This window comes from Vulpes vulpes, chromosome 7 (genome assembly GCF_048418805.1).
Source record: "Vulpes vulpes isolate BD-2025 chromosome 7, VulVul3, whole genome shotgun sequence".
Taxonomy (NCBI): domain Eukaryota; kingdom Metazoa; phylum Chordata; class Mammalia; order Carnivora; family Canidae; genus Vulpes; species Vulpes vulpes.
In genome coordinates this window covers 10,730,292-10,750,134 of record NC_132786.1, presented here as the reverse complement: position 1 = coordinate 10,750,134, position 19,843 = coordinate 10,730,292, and the positions used below count along the sequence as shown (strand labels likewise).

The 19,843-nt window shown below is 39.3% G+C and overlaps 1 protein-coding gene across 1 annotated transcript; it reads left to right on the top strand.

Annotated features, from left to right (window-relative positions):
• Positions 1-7,533: 7,533 nt before the first annotated feature.
• Positions 7,534-8,594, top strand: LOC112912725 (protein FAM32A-like; the record flags this gene model as incomplete). Its single annotated transcript, XM_072764949.1, has 1 exon — positions 7,534-8,594. A coding segment is annotated over one exon (423 nt), but the record flags the coding sequence as incomplete, so codon positions are not given.
• Between the last annotated feature and the right edge of the window lie 11,249 nt (positions 8,595-19,843).

Sequence of the window (19,843 nt, the reverse complement as noted above, 5' to 3'; positions counted from 1 at the left end):
TATGTCTCTGCCTCTCTCTCTGTGTCTCTCATGAATAAATAAAATCTATTAAAAAATAAAGGAAAGGAAAAAGACAGATCAATATATCTCACAAATTTTAATGCAAAAATATTAACAGGTTGAATTCAACGATGTGTAAGAAATTATATACGATGACCAAGTGGAATTTATTCCAGGTATGTGAGACTTGTTCAAAATTCAAAAATCAATTAATGTAATTTATCACATAAACAGGCCAGAGAGGAAAAAGTATAATATAGATACAGAGAAAGCATTTATGACACCCATTAATGGTAAAAACCCTCAGTAAAGTAGGAGTAGAGGAAGCTCCTCTTCAAAAGCCTACAGCTAACAAACACTTAATGGTAAGAAACTAGAGGCTTCCCTAATTCAATCCAGAATCAGTCAAGAATGTCTTTTATGACTCCTTTTCAACATCTTACTGGAACTCCTTGGTCATACAATAAGAACAAGAAAAGGAAATAATAGATATACAATTGTGAAGGAAACTTTGTTTGCAAATGACATAACTATCTATATAGAAAATCCCAAAGAATCAAATAAAAGCATCCCAGAACTAATAAGCAATTATGACAAGGTTGTAGGACAGAATGTTAAGACACAGAAGTCAAATGCTTTCCTATATACCAACAATGAACACTTGGAATTTGATTTTTAAAACAGTAATATTTACATTAGCACATAAAATTGAAATATTTAAATATACATATATACAAGAATAATATGTACAAGATCTATATAAGGAAAATTACAAAACTGATGAATGAAGTCAAAGATATAAATAAAGAGTATTCCATGTACATAGACAGGAAAACTCAAAATTATCAAGATACGAATTCTTCCCTACTTGATCTGTAGATTCAACACAATCCTAATCAAAATCCCAGCAAGTTATGTTGTGGATATGAACAAACTAATTATAGAGTTTATATGCTAAGCAAAAGACCCAGAATAGCCAACATAATATTGAAGAAAAGCAAAGTCAGAAGATTGATACTACCTGACTTCAAAAGTTATTCTAAAGTGACAGTAATCATGATGGTGAGATAATCACAAAAGAATAAACAAATAGATCAACGGAACTAATCTCTGACCTTTGATAAGGAACAAAGGCAATCAATAAAGGATACTTTTGTCAACAAATGGTGCTGGAACTAGACAGCTATGTATAAATAAATATAAACACAGGTCTTACGCCATTCACAAAAATGAACTCAAAATGGGTCATAGACCTAAATGTAACTGCACAACTATAAGATTTCTAGGTTACGGCATAAGGGAAAGCTTAGATGGCCCTGGGTTTGGTGATGACTTTTTTCAAACAACACCAAAAGTACGACGCATGAATGAAAAAATGGATTAAGGGGGACTTCATGAAAATTTAAAAACTTCTGCTGCAAGAAAGGGACACAGTTAAGAGAAAGAAAAGACAAACCACAGACTGGGAGAAAATTTTTTCACAATGCATATCTGATAAAGAACTGGTATCCAATCTAAAATAATACAAAGAACTCAAATTCGTCAATAAACTAACGCAATTTAAAACTGAGCAAAATATCTGAACAGACACCTTATCAAAGAAAGTACACAGATGGCACATAAACATGCACAAAGATGCCCAACGTCCTTAGGGAATTTCACATTAACAGACCAATGAGATAACATTACATGTTAGAATGGCTAACATGCAAAACACCAATACTACATGCTGACAAGGCTTATAGCCACACAAAATCCTGCACATGAATGTTTATAATAGTGTTATTCTTACTCACTAAAACTCAGAAACAACCAAGATGTTCAATAAGGGAATGGATAAACAAAGTGGTATATAGTGGCATATTATCCAATGACTGAAAGAGAAATGAGTTATCAAGCCGCGAAAAAATAAGCACATTGCTAAAGAAGTCAATTGGACTATATATGATTCCAACAATATAGAATTTTGGAAATGGGAAAACCAGTGATAGTAAAAAGTCGGTGAAAGATCAGTGGTTACTGGGAGTTCGCACAGAGCATTGAAGAAGGAATGAATACAGTTGGAGCATAGAGGATTTTTAGGGCACTGAAGTAATCTGTGGGATACTGCATTGGTGGATACATATCATCATGCATTTGTCAAAGTCTATAGAATATACAACTCACAGTGAACCTTCACATAAACGATGGACTTAGTTAATAATGTATCAATATTGGAGCAGTTAAAACAAATGCATTGGGAACACCAGGGCAGAAGCTTAAGGGGGTATATGGGAAATCTGTACTTTATGCTCATTTTTCTGTAAACATAAAAATGCTCTAAAAATCAACCTGTCAATTGAAAAAAGTTTTAGCCACTTAATCTGCATATTTCCAAGTGTTTATAAAATCTTATTAATTCACAATACAACTTTTATCTGATTTTTCTAAACTACCTATATGTTATAAAAATCTAAGGTAGAGTTAATCCAGGTTTATTCTGATGCTCAATTCTTTCCTAAGCTATAGTTAATAAAGTCCAAGCTTGCAAACAAGAATAAAAATCCTTTGGTCCCAATACTACATAACCCACAAATGAAAAGAGTGCTACATATAAAAAAAATCTATAGGTAATCAATTAACCTATGGGTAACTAAACGGTGTGATATTGATGAAACAACAGGTCAGTAGGACAGAATCGATAGCCCAGAAATAACACTTGCACAGACAGGGTCAGCTGATCCTTGACAAAGGAGCAAAGGCAAATCAGTGGCCAAAGGAAAATCTTTGCAACAAATGATACAACTGGACACCAGTTGTTTGGAATCGCAAGGGACATTGAATAGCCAAAACCATCTTGGAAAAGAAGAACAAATAAGGAAGACTCATACTTCCAGATATCAAAACTGACCATGAAATGGACATTTATGGGACGCCTGTTCCTCCCTCTGCCCATGTCTCTGCCTCTCTCTCTCTCTCTCTGTGCCTCTCATGAATAAATAAATAAAATCTTAAAAAAAAAAAAAAAGAAATGGACATTTATGACACAAGTTTGCCTTCCTTGCTCACAACACTTCTCCTGGAAAATGAAGATTTACAGAAGACTTTATCTATTGCAGTTATTTACCAAACAACAATACCTCTGTCCAGAGATCACATTTATTGGTGAATTAAGTATGGCAATAGGCTTGTGTCCACACAAGTCATGGTCTAACCATCAACCAGAAGCAGCTGGCTTCATAAACTATGGAACAGACTACCGAAGACTCAGCTCTGGGGACAGCAAGATAGTCTTTGTCAAGCGGTTCTTTTGGATTTTTCCTAGTATTTTGCAAATATGAATAATTTATACAGTGAACACATAATCTTATGCTTTTGCAATGCCAATTTAACTATGGATAGATTCCTGGAACAGGGATTTCTGGATCAATGAGGTAAGTGCATATTTGATTTCACTAGGTAGTGCCAAATTTCCCTCTACAGGGGTTTACCATCTTGCATTCCCATCATCAAAGCATGGAAATCTCTGCTTCCTCGTATCTCCAATAGGACAGATTTTTTTTACAGTCTAAAATGTGAAAAATAATGTCCCAGTTTAGTTTTAATTTTCATTTCCCTTATTATGAGAGAGGATGAATAACCTTTAACATGTTTAAGGGCCATTTTAATTTCTTTTAATCTGAACATTCAGTTTTTTAAGTAACTTATTATGTTGCTACTCTTCTCCAGTTTTTAAACACTGTTCATTAATTAGGAATACTGATCCAATTTAAATGTCCTAAATGTGTGTGTAAACATATTTTTATTATTATTGTCTTTAGAGTTTGGATATAGGAGAGTTTTCTTCTAAATTTGTAAGTCATTCACTTTTTTTTAACCTTTTAAGACTAGCTCCCCTCATTTCTGCTCTTGAAGTGGTTTTCTTAGCTAGTCAGATATTTTTCTATATGGTTTTTATAATCAATTTGTCCAGCTACAGGAAAAAAAATACATTTTTGTTATGAGTATACTAAACATATATGATAACTTAGGGTAAAAAATATGTAATTTCTAGCATGTTTTATAATATTAGTTTGCAGTTTTCAAATGTTGAATGATCACATTTTTTTTTCTGGTGTGATTTTTTTTGTGTATGTTGATATTGGGCACTTCATTTTCATCATGTTTTCCTTTCAACATCTTTCTATGTGGTTTGATTGCAACCCTTTTCTGTCGTGCATATTTAAGTAAGATGTGTTTTCTTGAATTTTTTGTCTTAGAAGGATTCTGTATTTAGTATTTTTGTAGAGAATGGGAGTAAACCAGAGTAGTTTTCCTATCCTCACTACTGGGGGAGGCCGCTGTTGTTACCATCAAGAATCCAAAAGTATGGGGCAGCCTGGGTGGCTCAGTGGTTTAGCGCCAACTTCAGCCCAGGGCCTGATCCTGGAGACCCAGGATCGAGTCACACATCAGGCTCCTCGCATGGAGCCTGCTTCTCCCTCTGCCTATGTCTCTGCCTCTCTCTGTGTGTGTCTCTCATGAATAAATTAAAATCCAAAAGTATGACCTCCCCATGAAGCTATGTCCATGATTTTGAGATCTTCTTTCTCTTGGTCCATTCCAGCAGCTGGAGCACTTTTCTCCCTTGTTCTCAGTCTTTTACTCTACTCCCAGCAGTCTTTTCCTCAAAATATGTTTCTGTTTTTATTGCAGTGAATTTTTCCTGGATATTGCTGAGGTCTTTAAAGAATTACACTACAAGACTTGCTGATTTTCCTGCAGCCCTTAGGGAGTACTTATGGGCTTTTTATGTTTACCCACATATTAGATGCTCCATTTGTCAGTTACAGTGATTATTTTCAGATTTGCTTTCTGAGGCTTCCACTCAGATGTAGGTGCTCTCTTTGATGACTCAAGAGTTTTGGAAGAATTTCTGGGGACATTCTTTAGCTATCAGAACTTCTCTGACTGTTTCATATACAACTTCTGTATAGACTAAATCTGAGTTACACAGAATCCTACTTTTTTTAGGGCATAAAGCCTAGGTGTTCTAGGTTTCATGGAGTTTCCATTGTCACCAATTTTACTGAAGGTGTCTGTTGTCTTTTTTCTTTTTCTCTCCTAGTTGCTCTCTCTCCAGTCTGAGGGCTTTGGGAAAGTTTTAAACACTATACTGCCATCACCATCTTCTTTTTCTAGGAGTCTCTCATAAAATCTTGAGCAAAATGTTGTCAACCAAGTAAGAACGAAAAATTAAAGCAGACAATTTTATTTGGGCAAATAGAATTGCAATTCGGAAAACATGGATTCAGGTAGAAACCTAAATTTTGTGACTAAGAAGACAAAGAGAGGGCAGGGTTATAAAAGTGATAGGTGATAAAGAGTAGTTCTCGGTCATTATACAAAAGAGGAATTAAAACTAGGTTAATTGGGTCGGTTGACGTGATACATGAATAGATTGAAATTTGTCAAATTGTGTTGGCTCCTTGCAATCGAAGCATGGGAACAATTCAGGTATCATGGTGAGGAAGGAGTTAAGTCCAGGCTGAGGGCTTGCAGTTGGCAAATAGTTCGTGGTTCTTCTGATAAGGCCATGCATAAGCTCCTCCTCCCTTATGGTCACCTGACTCTATTTTAAAAGAGACTCTTGTAACCAAATTTGCTTGTTCCATTGCACTATCTCCTTTTACATTTTCTCCCTTCGATGTAGATCTTTCTTGACAAGAAAGCATCAATTATCAATCTTTTGGTTTCGGTTCCATTACATTGCCAGAGTGATTAGTACTTGCTCTGGGTCTATCATGTCCCTCAGAGTGGGGAGTCCTGTATCCTTATCTATCTTTAAGCCTAAGACTACATTTGAGTGACAAGTAGACCTTTTAGGGAAAGAGGGTTTGAGCTACATCAATTGAAGTGCCATTTTCTATTGTCAAGTGTAGGGCAGATGAATACTCCCTCTTCTCAGCTAGAAGATAATCAGGGACTATCTAATTACCAAGCACAACTTTGGCCAGAGAGTCTAAGGGTCTTTGTTGGCTGCTATTGCTTTAGCGACAGATTCCACAATAATTTCAAGAAATAAGGAGAAGATGACATTATAACCTCAATTACATTTATACCTAACCAAGGAAGTAGGGACTTGCCAAAGGAGCAAGTCCTGAATCATGAAAACCTCCTGCTAGATCTTTCTAACCTGACAGTATAAATTCAGGGAAGGAAGTTTACCAATGAGATCTCTTATTTTGCTTTTGAAAGTTAGGGGCAAAATTAGATTTTTTTTTCTCCTAGCCTGAAATAAAAGGTTGTTCTAAATTCCAGAGGTCACCACTGCTTAGGAATGACCTGGGAGATAAAGATGAGGGTGTTATCTTTGCAGGCCAATGCCAGAGTAAAGGAAAGCAAGAAGAAAGGCTTTCATGTTTAGTTAAAGTGTGAAGTCATGATGTATCATCTTGAGCAGACGCAGTCTACCTCAATGTCCCCTACTTCTCTTCCTGTATGTAGAAGATTGTAGCTGAGAGAACTCCAAGGGGTTTGCAAGGTTTTGTTTTGATTTGTATGATTTGTCCAGTGAAGTGGGAGTGAACCTCCATGACTGGAGATTATGGAAACTGTATCCCAGGTGAGAAACACATTCTCTAAACCATGGAAAGGACATCAGCAGGCGAAAGCTTCAACCCATCCAGAAAACATACAAACCATAACAAGAACGTCATGATAATGCACACTAAGAGGGGGTCTCTGGGTGGTTCAGTCAGTTAAGCATCTGCCTTTGGCTCAGGTCATAATCTCAGGGTCCTGGGCTCCCTGCTCAGCATTGAGTCTGCTTCTCCTTCTCCCTCTGCCCCTACGGCCCTGCTTAGGTGTTCTCTCTATGCCTCTCTCTCTCTCTCTCTCTCTCTCTCTCCCCCTCTCTCTCTCTCTCAAATGAATAAATAAAATCTTTAAACACACACACACACACACACACACAGACTAAGAGATAGTTGAAGTCCAGCTGCAAGGGGTTCAAAGGGTTCAGAAGAAGGAGGTCTGAGGCTTGTGGGAACAAAAATAGCTTTTCCAGAATTATAGAATACAGGATTCCAAGATTATGACCTGACAGCTCAGACTGCTGGTAGACTGTTCCTGCAATATTATAAAAGTCTCCCCATCAATGTTTATTTATAGTCTGAGTCATCTTGCAGGTGAAGGAATGCAAAAACTGGAAAATGGGGTTTGTCAGTGAGCCACAAAGACCCAAGTGGCTATCTTGGGTTTCTCATCACCCCAGCTGTTCTTCACTTTACAGCCACTGTTTATCCATCTTAAGTTCTTATTCAGGAGCAGACTGTTGCCAAGTTACAAGGACATCAGGATGGCATAAGTCTGGCAACAAGGGGCCATTTTTTACAGAAGCAGAATTTGAACTTCATCTACATGTGCCATGCATCTTTATATTGCAAAGACAATATAAAGAAGGCAAAATTTTACTTATTTGACAATGCCTCCCATGTAATTTATATATCAAATAAGCCTGATTAATTTAACCAATCCTTTAAAATATCCCAGGTAAAAAAGACTTCATTTTGAAATCAATTTGGGGAAGTTTGTCATAAAAATAGAAGGTCTGGATATTTGGTTAAAATAAGATCACAAGGAAAAGCAAGCAGCATCAAGGCGGCCTACGAGCAGGTTCAGAAGGGGCTCCTGAAACTAAAAGGCGTCGCAGAACTCGGTGTGACCAAGCGGAAGAAGAAAAAGAAGGACAAGGACAAGGCTGAACTCCTGGAAGCAATGGGAACGAGCAAAAAGAACGAGGGGGAGAAGCGGCACGGCCTGGACAAGCGAACCCTGGCCCAGGCGGCCTTCGAGAAGATGCAGGAGAAACAGCAAATGGAAAGGATCCTAAAGAAAGCATCCAAAACCCACAAGCAGAGAGTAGAGGACTTCAACAGACACTTGGACACCATTACGGAGCACTATGACATTCCTAAAGACAGCTGGACGAAGTAGCCTCCCCATCCAGGGTAAGCAGTGGCATCGAGGGGAATTGGAAGGCAAAGTTAAGGTTCTGTTTGGTGCCTTTGGTATTTTCTAGAAACATTCTTTTACACATACGCTTGTGTTTTCTGCTGAGACCAATGCTTTCCAAAGCAGTGTGCCCTCTTGCTGGAACTTGATTAAAGTAAGACTGTTTTACTACCCCCCCCAAAAAAAAAATAAGATCACAAAAAACTAAAAGAATACTTAATTATCTATTAACCTAAGTGACAAGGTTTTAAGGACAATTATAGAAGATCACACCTGCAAAAACCTTAGCTTTTTCTTAAAGTAGGCTTCATATCCAGCATGGAACCCAATGTGGGACTCTAACCCAACCCTGAGATTAAGACCTGAGCTAAGATCAAGAGTCAGATGCCCAGCTAAGCTACCCAGGCACCCCAATCCTTAGCTCTTTTTGAATAAAGATTTAGTTTTTCTGAGTAGTCAAAATGTAATAAAGACAAAAATGCAGAATCTTTCTTAGATTGCACTGACAGTAAAGAAACTCTGTTTATAATTTCTTGTTAAGAATAGATCTGTTATCTAAGAGTAGATCTATTATCTAAGAAAATTTGTTTTAATAGAGAAAAAAAACCAAACTAGTTGGATCAGTATAGTTTTTACATTAAAACTCATTTTTCAATTTATTTTAATCTTAGCCAGTTTGATAACATATAAAATTTCTTTCCTTTTCCACAACTCCTCCTACAACTTTTTTCTTAAGATCTTATTTATTCATTTGAGAGAGAGAAAGGGCACAAGTCTGGGAGAGAAGCAGAGGGAGAAAAAGAAGGAGAGAAAGGAGGAGACTCCATGCTGAGCCAGAAGCCCCATGCAGGGCTCAATCTCAGGACCCAAAGATCATGACCTGAGCTGAAGGCAGAGTCTTAACCATCTGAGACACCCTGGCACCCCCAACTTTCTCTTTTTTACATTACTATTTTATCCTATGTTTTTCCTCTTTAAACAACCAGCCTCACTTTAGGACAATATTTTCAACAAAAAAAAATGTTATCTCCATTTCTCATAACTTCCCTTCCTAAAAACACATCCTACTTTCCTGGCATACAGAGATGTTTCCTTTATTATTTCTAGTAGCTTTGATTACATATATTAATTAGAATCTTTAATCTTTAGAAACCTTAGTCTCTAGTGAAAACTAAGAAGCAATTGTGATCTGTCTATAACTGTCTTTATATCATTATTCTTTAGCATTGCAAATTTATGAATAAACTTTATAATTTCTAGAAGCATTGCCTTTTCCAACGTAGACTAACACATCCAAATATCTTTTAGTTTCTCTGTAATAATAAGCCAAAAGTAGATAAATGTATGTTTAGTACTTAATGTTGTAGTATTTTTGTCCTGTTTAGAAAATGACCTAAGTCTTTACTGAAATGTCATTATTTAACTTAGCAAAACTCTAAGGTTTTAAGTTACCAAAAAGATTTCGGAAGACTTTTAAAAGTTCACCTAAATTTTTAAAATTTCACTTACATCTATTTTACATCTAATTTACTTGTTCTTAGTAATTATGTTTAGATTAGTCATAAGAATTTTACAGGACAGTCATTATATGTCAATTAAGGAGAGACAAACATTCTTGTGCATTTTTCTCAGACATAGTCACTGCTAAAATCTGACTGGTGGATTAACACCCCACCTGACCCGCTGAAAAAAATTAATAGTTTTTTTTTTTTAAGTATCTTCAAGATAGATTTCCTTGTACAGATTTCTTCCAGTACTAAAATTTCTCTCATGTTATGAATCCCAATCTTCAACCTTGTAAAAATTAGATTTTGCTAAGTGGGAAATATCAGAAAGGGAGACAGAACATGAAAGACTTCTAACTCTGGGGAACGAACTAGGGGTGGTAGAAGGGGAGGTGGGTGGGGGGTGGGGGTGACTGGGTGGCGGGCACTGAGGTGGGCACTTGACAGGATGAGCACTGGGTGTTATTCTGTATGTTGACAAATTGAACACCAATAAAAAATAAATTTATTTAAAAAATTAGATTTTGCCTCCACATCAACAAAATGCTTCTTGTGAGATGGTTAAGTCCTGCCAACTAAAGTCAGTTTATTGAAGAGCAGGAACCACTTGCCATTGCAATGGTCAGTTTGCTGTCTTCAGAGTTACTGTCTCCTGATTTGCAGCAGGAATTGTTTTACTTCACTTAGAAAATATGTCTGCCTGTAGGATCCAATGATTAGTACACTCCTGTTAGGACTCTCCATAGAGTCTGTGCCCCCCTAAAGTACCATTTCTTGTGTGGATATTACCTCTAGAGGCCCATTTTACCAGCTTATATATATCAGCCAGAGTATTCATGGACAATCACATAGACTTTGCGTTCTTCTTAACTAAGAGAACACACCTTGGTGCAAATACATAAATACTAGAATAGACCCAGCTGGTTGTTAAGCACATGTTTGACACCTGGGGTTAGTTATCCAGTCCTCTTAATGAACATATTTTTACAAAACTAACAATATTTTTTTCTGGTAATTGCCTATATTTTGGTGGCTCAGTGCATTCTGCTACTGTATAGCCACTTTCACATCAGATGATTGAACAATTCATTCTACAAGAGAAGGATCAGAAAGGACTAACTTTTATCTGACTTAGATGCAATATCCCCCAAATAATCTAACCAGAATAATCCAGACAATGGGAAAAATCTTGTCAAAGACTAGTATCCCATGGCCTGATTTGTCTGTCCTTGGCCAAATATGGGGATTAGAAAGGAAAAAAAGCGACCTTTGGACCCATTACCTAGTAGCTGGCCTAGTTTCTGCTAGTAAACTATAGTGTTCCCCTGTTAACCATAAATAATTTCACAGAATATCAGAATCCAGAGGACTCTTTGTAACCATGATGGGATAAGAACTAAGTCTACTCCATAATTATGTCTGAGTGGAGACACTATGCCACCTCAAAAATGACTAACTACTCCATCTTCAGCTAACAGAAGGACTGCTACTTTTTCTCTAATGGCAACTGTAATCACACTCTGTTCCTTCTATCTCCTAGGTAAAAGTTACTGTAATACCCCAATCATAGTATTGTTCCTACTTTATGAAGTGTACACACACACACCTGCATCCTCAAACCTTCCCCCCAAATCACCTAATGTAAGCATAATTTCTACCATATGCCGTCTCTCTCTTTCTCTTAACAAGGCATCCAATGCTTCCCCACAGACTGCAAGTCTTCTTGCTGCAGGGAGCTTATAAAACTAACTCCATTTGTTAATAGTATGTTCCTACTGGTCCTTGACTGGTTAGCACCACCAAGTGATTGATGAAATGGGGCCAAGTAAAGTACCTGACGTAGGATATACCTGATACATTTTTACTAGTTGTTATAATTATCATTAACAGCTATCCAGGAAACAGATGAAATCAGCCGTTATCTCTGATACAGTCAAAAGTAAGGATTTTTCTATTATCAGATCTACAGAGATAATAGTATCTAGTTGGCATTGTGAGCACATTATATATGGAGGTCTTGATTTATTCTCATGTAATTATGACTTGTTTGAGTTAGTCACTTGCATAAATTCCTTAAAAATAGTTTTTGTGGCTCATTGATGTCAACTCTGCTAGAGTTCCATTAAGGGTACTAGAGGGGAGTAGTTAAAATGACTCTGTGGTCAGACAGACTAATGATCCTGCCAGTGATCATGCAATTTTTGGTAAGTAACTTCTCTTGACATCAACACCCTCTCAATAATAGTATATTTCTCACTGTGTTCATTTTCATAGGCTGTGATAACAAATTACCACAAACTGAGTTGCTTAAAACAAAAGAAAGTTATTCTCTCACGGCTCTGGAAGCTCTACGTCCATAATCAAGGTATCAGTAGGGCCATACTCCTTCTAAAGGCTCTAGCAAAGAATGTTTCTTTGCCTCTTCCTATCTTATGTGAGAGCTATACTTGGCATTCTTCAGTTTGTAGATACATCGCTCCAATCTCTACCTCTGTCATCACAAAAGACTCTTCCTTATGTATCCATATCTCTGTTTTCTCAAGTCATCAGTCACTGGATTAGAGTCCACCCTAATCCATGCTGGCCTCATTTTAACTAATTACATCTTCAATGACCCCATTTCCAAATAAGGTCACATGCTGAGATTTGGGGTGAACATGAGCTTTAGGAGGATGCTACACAGCTCCAATACCACATAAATTTGTTGTGAAAATTAAATGAGAAATTACATGTAAGAGACATAGTAGATACTCAAAAATAATCTCCATTATTAAAATCATTTGTGAATTTAGAGCAGAAAAGAGAGTAATAATCTACAAGCAATTCTTTTATTGAATAAAAATAGGTTAAGTCAATTTATTTTGACAATATTGTCAATATTTTGACAATATCAATATATAAAGAGTAATTTCAGCCATTTCTCACACTCAAAAAACAATCCAATATTTAAATTCACCTCAATTTAATCAAGATGTGTAATAAATTAAAAATTATTTTAAGGGGACACATGGGTGGCTGAATGGTTGAGCATCTGCCTTCAGCTCAGGGTGTGATCCTGGAATTCTAGGATCAAGCCTCACATGGAGCTCCCCGTGGGGAGCCTGCTTCTGCCTCTGCCTGTGTCTCTGCCTCCCTGTGTCATGACTAAATAAATAAAATCTTTTAAAAAAATTATTTTAAGAAATATGTGAGGGTTCTAGTTCCAGGTAAGATGGCTCTCCCACTGAATACAGTGACAAAATGTGAAATATATATGTGAAAGTTATTTCAGGAATCTGAAAAATAAATAGTAGCGGGTAGATGTGGAAAGAGACAGCAGAACTCATGTAGCACTGGAGTCTCTCAGTATCCCTCCCACCAATCAGAAAGTGAGCAAGAGAGTGGCAGACAGAACTGTGGTACATCCAGACAATAGAATATAATTCACCACTAAAAGCAAACAAGCTACCAAGCCATGAAAAGACATGGAGCAAGCCTATGTGCATATTACTAAGTGAAAGAAGCCAATTTGGAGATCTGTATGGCATTCTGAAAAAAACACTTTGGAGACAGTAATAAGATCCGTGGCTGCCAGGGATTAGGAAGGAGAGAGGGATGAATAAAGCAGAACACAGAGGATTTTTAGGGCAATCAAACTATTCTGTATGATACTAGTACGGTAGATACCTGACATTATACATCTTTCAAAATCCATAGATGTACAATGTTAACAGTGAATCCTAAAGTAAACTATGGACTTTGGTGGATAGTAATATCTCAAACAACTACCTCAGTTGTAACAAATGTACCACTCTGGTGGGGGATATTGGTAGTGGGAGAAATCAGAGCATGTGTGAGGGCAGCAGATGGGAACCCTCTGTACTTACTATTCAAATTTGCTGTGAATCTAAAACTTCCCTAAAAAGTAAAGTCTAAGAAAAAAGAACTCATTGGATAGTCTCAGTAGCAGAATGGAGGAAAGAAGACAGAGGAAAGAGTTAGTGAACCTGAATAGATGTCAGTAGTAAGTAATCCAATCTCAAAACAGAAATTAAACATATTTTTTAAAAATGAGAAGGAGCACCTGGGAGGCAGAGTGGGCTGAGTGTCCGATTCTTGGTTTCAACTCAGGTGGTGATCTTAAGGTCATGAGATGGAGCCTCCTGTTGGACTCCATGCTGGGAGTGGAGTCTGCTTAAGATTTTCTCTCTCTCCCTGCCCCTCCCCCACTTCTTAAATAAATAAATCTTTTTTAAAAAGGAAAAGAGGAAAGTAGCAGAGAAGGGAGCTCTATGGCTCTGTCCCTTTATTTAAAAAAAAAAATGAGTTGGTAAAGCTGTCAGCCTCATTTTTTGCAGAACTGTGGAGTATAGTCAAGAGTAAAACAACCAGGAATAAGCAGAGTGAAGAAAGAAGCTGCTGCTTTGCATTAAGAGAGAGGGCTGTGGTGGTTCCAATGACCTGCTGACCATCCCCCATAACCCTGATCTGTGGCAGCCATGAGGACTAAGCCCATACTCCTGGTACAGGATGCTAGGACCATAGGAACCAATGGAGATGTTACTCTCAAAGAATCATCATTGTAGGTCCCAGCCTGTCTGGTGGCACCGTGAAGGAACATGAAAGGGCTTGCTTTTATTTTGCCTAACTCAAGCATTCCTGTGGGACAAAGGCAGCTGCCTAGGAGGCTTTTGCTGTGTGTACTTAAAGACAGAAATTATAGGGGTACCTGGCTGGCTCAGTCCATGGAGCATGCGGATCTTGATCTTGGTCATGAGTTTGAGCCCCGTGTTGGGCGTAGAGAGTATTTAAATAAATAAACTTGAAGAAAAAAGATATAAATTTTGCCTCTGGGGAGGGGCAAGATGGCGGAAGAGTAGGGGCCCCAAGTCACCTGTCCCCAACAAATTACCTAGATAACCTTCAAATCATCCTGAAAATCTACGAATTCGGCCTGAGATTTAAAGAGAGAACAGCTGGAATGCTACAGTGAGAAGAGTTCGTGCTTCTATCAAGGTAGGAAGACGGGGAAAAAGAAATAAAGAAACAAAAGGCCTCCAAGGGGGAGGGGCCCCGCGAGGAGCCGGGCTGAGGCCGGGGCGAGTGTCCCCAGGACAGGAGAGCCCCGTCCCGGAGGAGCAGGAGCTGCACCAACCTTCCCGGGCAGAAAGGGGCCCGCAGGGAGTTAGAGCAGGACCCAGGAGGGCGGGGATGCCCTCGGGCTCCCTGGGACACTAACAGGCACCTGCGCCCCGGGAGATGCGCCGAGCTCCCTAAGGGCTGCAGCGCTCGGCGGGACCCGGAGCAGCTCGGAGGGGCTCGGGCGGCGGCTCCGCGGAGGGGGCTGCGCGGCTCCGGGAACAGCTCAGCGGCGGCGGCTCGGGCGGAGGAAGAAGCTCCGCGGAGGGGGCGGCGCGGCTCCGGGAACAGCTCGGCAGCGGCGGCTCGGGCGGAGGAAGAACCTCAGCCCGGAGGGGGCGGCGCGACTCCGGGAACAGCTCGGAGGGGCTCGGGCGGCGGCTCCGCGGAGGAGGCTGCACCGCCGGGAGCGCGAATCCAACAGCGCAGGCCCCGGAGCACAGGGCGCCGGGACACAGCCCAGGATCCGGCCTCCCCCCGGGACAGGCAGAGGCCGGGAGGGCCCAGGACAGCGAGGACGCTCCTGCCTGGAACTGAGCAGATCAGCGGCCCCGCCTGGGAGCCTCCAGGCCCTGCAGACGGAGAGCCCCGGAGCTACTGCGGGGGCTGACTTCAGGGTCCCAGAGCTGCCCCCGCCACTGTGGCTTCCTCCCGGGGCCTCACGGGGTGAACAACCCCCACTGAGCCCTGCACCAGGCAGGGGCAGAGCAGCTCCCCCAAGTGCTAACACCTGAGAATCAGCACAGCAGGCCCCTCCCCCAGAAGACCAGCGACACGGACCAGTTCCAGGGGAGGTCAAGGGACTTAAAGAACACAGAATCGGAAGATACTCCCCCGTGTTTTTTTTGTTTTGTTTTTTTTTTGTTTTGTTTTGTTTTGTGCTTTTTTTTTTTTCTTTTCTCTCTTTCTTCTTGATTTCTGATTGCGTCCCCCACCCCCTCTTTTTTTCTTTTTTCTCCTTTCTTTCTTTTTCTTCTCTTTTTCCCCCCTTTTTTTTCTTCTTTCTCTTTTTTCTTTTTCTCTTTTCTTTCCTTCTCTCTCTTTTTCTCCTTTTCCCAATACAACTTGGTTTTGGCCACTCTGCACTGAGCAAAATGACTAGAAGGAAAACCTCACCTCAAAAAAAAGAATCAGAAACAGTCCTCTCTCCCACAGAGTTACAAAATATGGATTACAATTCAATGTCAGAAAGCCAATTCAGAAGCACTATTATACAGCTACTGGTGGCTCTAGAAAAAACCATAAAGGACTCAAGAGACTTCATGACTGCAGAATGGAGATCCAATCAGGCAGAAATTAAAAATCAATTAAATGAGATACAATCCAAGCTAGAAGTCCTAACGACGAGGCTTGACGAGGTGGAAGAACGAGTGAGTGACATAGAAGACAAGCTGATGGCAAAGAGGGAAACTGAGGAAAAAAGAGACAGGCAATTAAAAGACCATGAGGATAGATTAAGGGAAATAAATGACAGCCTGAGGAAGAAAAACCTACGTTTAATTGGGGTTCCCGAGGGCGCCGAAAGGGACAGAGGGCCAGAATATGTATTTGAACAAATCCTAGCTGAAAACTTTCCGAATCTGGGAAGGGAAAGAGGCATTCAGATCCAGGAAATAGAGAGATCCCCCCCTAAAATCAACAAAACCCGATCAACACCTCGACATTTAATAGTGAAGCTTGCAAATTCCAAAGATAAGGAGACGATCCTTAAAGCAGCAAGAGAAAAAAAGTCCCTGACTTTTATGGGGAGGAATATTAGGGTAACAGCAGACCTCTCCACAGAGACCTGGCAGGCCAGAAAGGGCTGGCAGGATATATTCAGGGTCCTAAATGAGAAGAACATGCAACCAAGAATACTTTATCCAGCAAGGCTCTCATTCAAAATGGAAGGAGAGATAAAGAGCTTCCAAGACAGGCAGGAACTGAAAGAATATGTGACCTCCAAACCAGCTCTGCAAGAAATTTTAAGGGGGACTCTTAAAACTCCCCTTTAAGAAGAAGTTCAGTGGAACAATCCACAAAAACAAGGACTGAATAGATACGATGACACTAAACTCATATCTGTCAATAGTAACTCTGAACGTGAACGGGCTTAATGACCCCATCAAAAGGTGCAGGGTTTCAGACTGGATAAAAAAGCAGGACCCATCTATTTGCTGTCTACAAGAGACTCATTTTAGACAGAAGGACACCTACAACCTGAAAATAAAAGGTTGGAGAACCATTTACCATTCAAATGGTCCTCAAAAGAAAGCAGGGGTAGCCATCCTTATATCAGATAAACTAAAATTTACCCCAAAGACTGTAGTGAGAGATGAAGAGGGAAACTATCTCATACTCAAAGGATCTATCCAACAAGAGGACTTAACAATCCTCAATATATATGCCCTGAATGTGGGAGCTGCCAAATATTTAAACCAATTAATAACAAAAGTGAAGAAATACTTTGATAATAATACACTTATACTTGGTGACTTCAATCTAGCTCTCTCTATACTAGATAGGTCTTCTAAGCACAACATCTCCAAAGAAACGAGAGCTTTAAATGATACACTGGACCAGATGGATTTCACAGATATCTACAGAACTTTACATCCAAACGCAACTGAATACACATTCTTCTCAGTGCACATGGAACTTTCTCCAGAATAGACCACATACTGGGTCACAAATCGGGTCTGAACCGATACCAAAAGATCGGGATAGTCCCCTGTATATTCTCAGACCATAATGCCTTGAAATTAGAACTTAATCACAACAAGAAGTTTGAAAGGACCACGAACACGTGGAGGTTAAGGACCATCCTGCTAAAAGATGAAAAGGTCAACCAGGAAATTAAGGAAGAATTAAAAAGATTCATGGAAACTAATGAGAATGAAGATACAACCGTTCAAAATCTTTGGGATGCAGCAAAAGCAGTCCTGAGGGGGAAATACATCGCAATACAAGCATCCATTCAAAAACTGGAAAGAACTCAAATTCAAAAGCTCACCTTACACATAAAGGAACTAGAGAAAAAGCAACAAATAGACCCCACCCCCAGCAGAAGAAGAGAGTTAATTAAAATTCGAGCAGAACTAAATGAAATCGAGACCAGAAGAACTGTGGAACAGATCAACAGAACCAGGAGTTGATTCTTTGAAAGAATTAATAAGATAGATAAACCATTAGCCAACCTTATTAAAAAGAAGAGAGAGAAGACTCAAATTAATAAAATCATGAATGAGAAAGGAGAGATCACTACCAACACCAAGGAAATACAAACGATTTTAAAAACATATTATGAACAGCTGTACGCCAATAAATTAGGCAATCTGGAAGAAATGACGCATTCCTGGAAAGCCACAAACTACCAAAACTGGAGCAGGAAGAAATAGAAAACCTGAACAGGCCAATAACCAGGGAGGAAATTGAAGCAGTCATCAAAAACCTCCCAAAACACAAGAGTCCAGGGCCAGATGGCTTCCCAGGGGAATTCTATCAAACGTTTAAAGAAGAAATCATACCTATTCTACTAAAGCTGTTTGGAAAGATAGAAAGAGATGGAGTACTTCCAAATTCGTTCTATGAGGCCAGCATCACCTTAATTCCAAAACCAGACAAAGACCCCACCAAAAAGGAGAATTACAGACCAATATCCCTGATGAACATGGATGCAAAAATTCTCAACAAGATACTAGCCAATAGGATCCAACAACACATTAAGAAAATTATTCACCATGACCAAGTAGGATTTATCCCTGGGACACAAGGCTGGTTCAACACTCGTAAAACCATCAATGTGATTCATCATATCAGCAAGAGAAAAACCAAGAACCATATGATACTCTCATTAGATGCAGAAAAAGCATTTGACAAAATACAGCATCCATTCCTGATCAAAACCCTTCAGAGTGTTGGGATAGAGGGAACTTTCCTCGACATCTTAAAAGCCATTTACGAAAAGCCCACAGCAAATATCATTCTCAATGGGGAAGCACTGGGAGCCTTTCCCCTAAGATCAGGAACAAGACAGGGATGTCCACTCTCACCACTGCTGTTCAACATCGTTCTGGAAGTCCTCGCCTCAGCAATCAGACAACAAAAAGACATTAAAGGCATTCAAATTGGCAAAGAAGAAGTCAAACTCTCCCTCTTCGCCGATGACATGATACTCTACATAGAAAACCCAAAAGCCTCCACCCCAAGATTGCTAGAACTCATACAGCAATTTGGTAGCGTGGCAGGATACAAAATCAATGCCCAGAAATCAATGGCATTTCTATACACTAACAATGAGACTGAAGAAAGAGAAATTAAGGAGTCAATCCCATTTACAATTGCACCCAAAAGCATAAGATACCTAGGAATAAACCTAACCAAAGAGGTAAAAGATCTATACCCTAAAAACTATAGAACACTTCTGAAAGAAATTGAGGAAGACACAAAGAGATGGAAAAATATTCCATGCTCATGGATTGGCAGAATTAATATTGTGAAAATGTCAATGTTACCCAGGGCAATTTACACGTTTAATGCAATCCCTATCAAAATACCATGGACTTTCTTCAGAGAGTTAGAACAAATTATTTTAAGATTTGTGTGGAATCAGAAAATACCCCGAATAGCCAGGGGAATTTTAAAAAAGAAAACCATATCTGGGGGCATCACAATGCCAGATTTCAGGGTGTACTACAAAACTGTGGTCATCAAGACAGTGTGGTACTGGCACAAAAACAGACACATAGATCAATGGAACAGAATAGAGAACCCAGAAGTGGACCCTGAAATGTATGGTCATCTAATATTCGATAAAGGAGGAAAGACTATCCATTGGAAGAAAGACAGTCTCTTCAATAAATGGTGCTGGGAAAATTGGACATCCACATGCAGAAGAATGAAACTGGACCACTCTCTTTCACCATACACAAAGATAAACTCAAAATGGATGAGAGATCTAAATGTGAGACAAGAGTCCATCAAAATCATAGAAGAGAACACAGGCAACACCCTTTTTGAACTCGGCCACAGTAACTTCTTGCAAGATACATCCACAAAGGCAAAAGAAACAAAAGCAAAAATGAACTATTGGGACTTCATCAAGATAAGAAGCTTTTGCACAGCAAAGGATACAGTCAACAAAACTAAAAGACAACCTACAGAATGGGAGAAGATATTTGCAAATGACATATCAGATAAAGGGCTAGTTTCCAAAATCTATAAAGAACTTATTAAACTCAACACCAAAGAAACAAACAATCCAATCA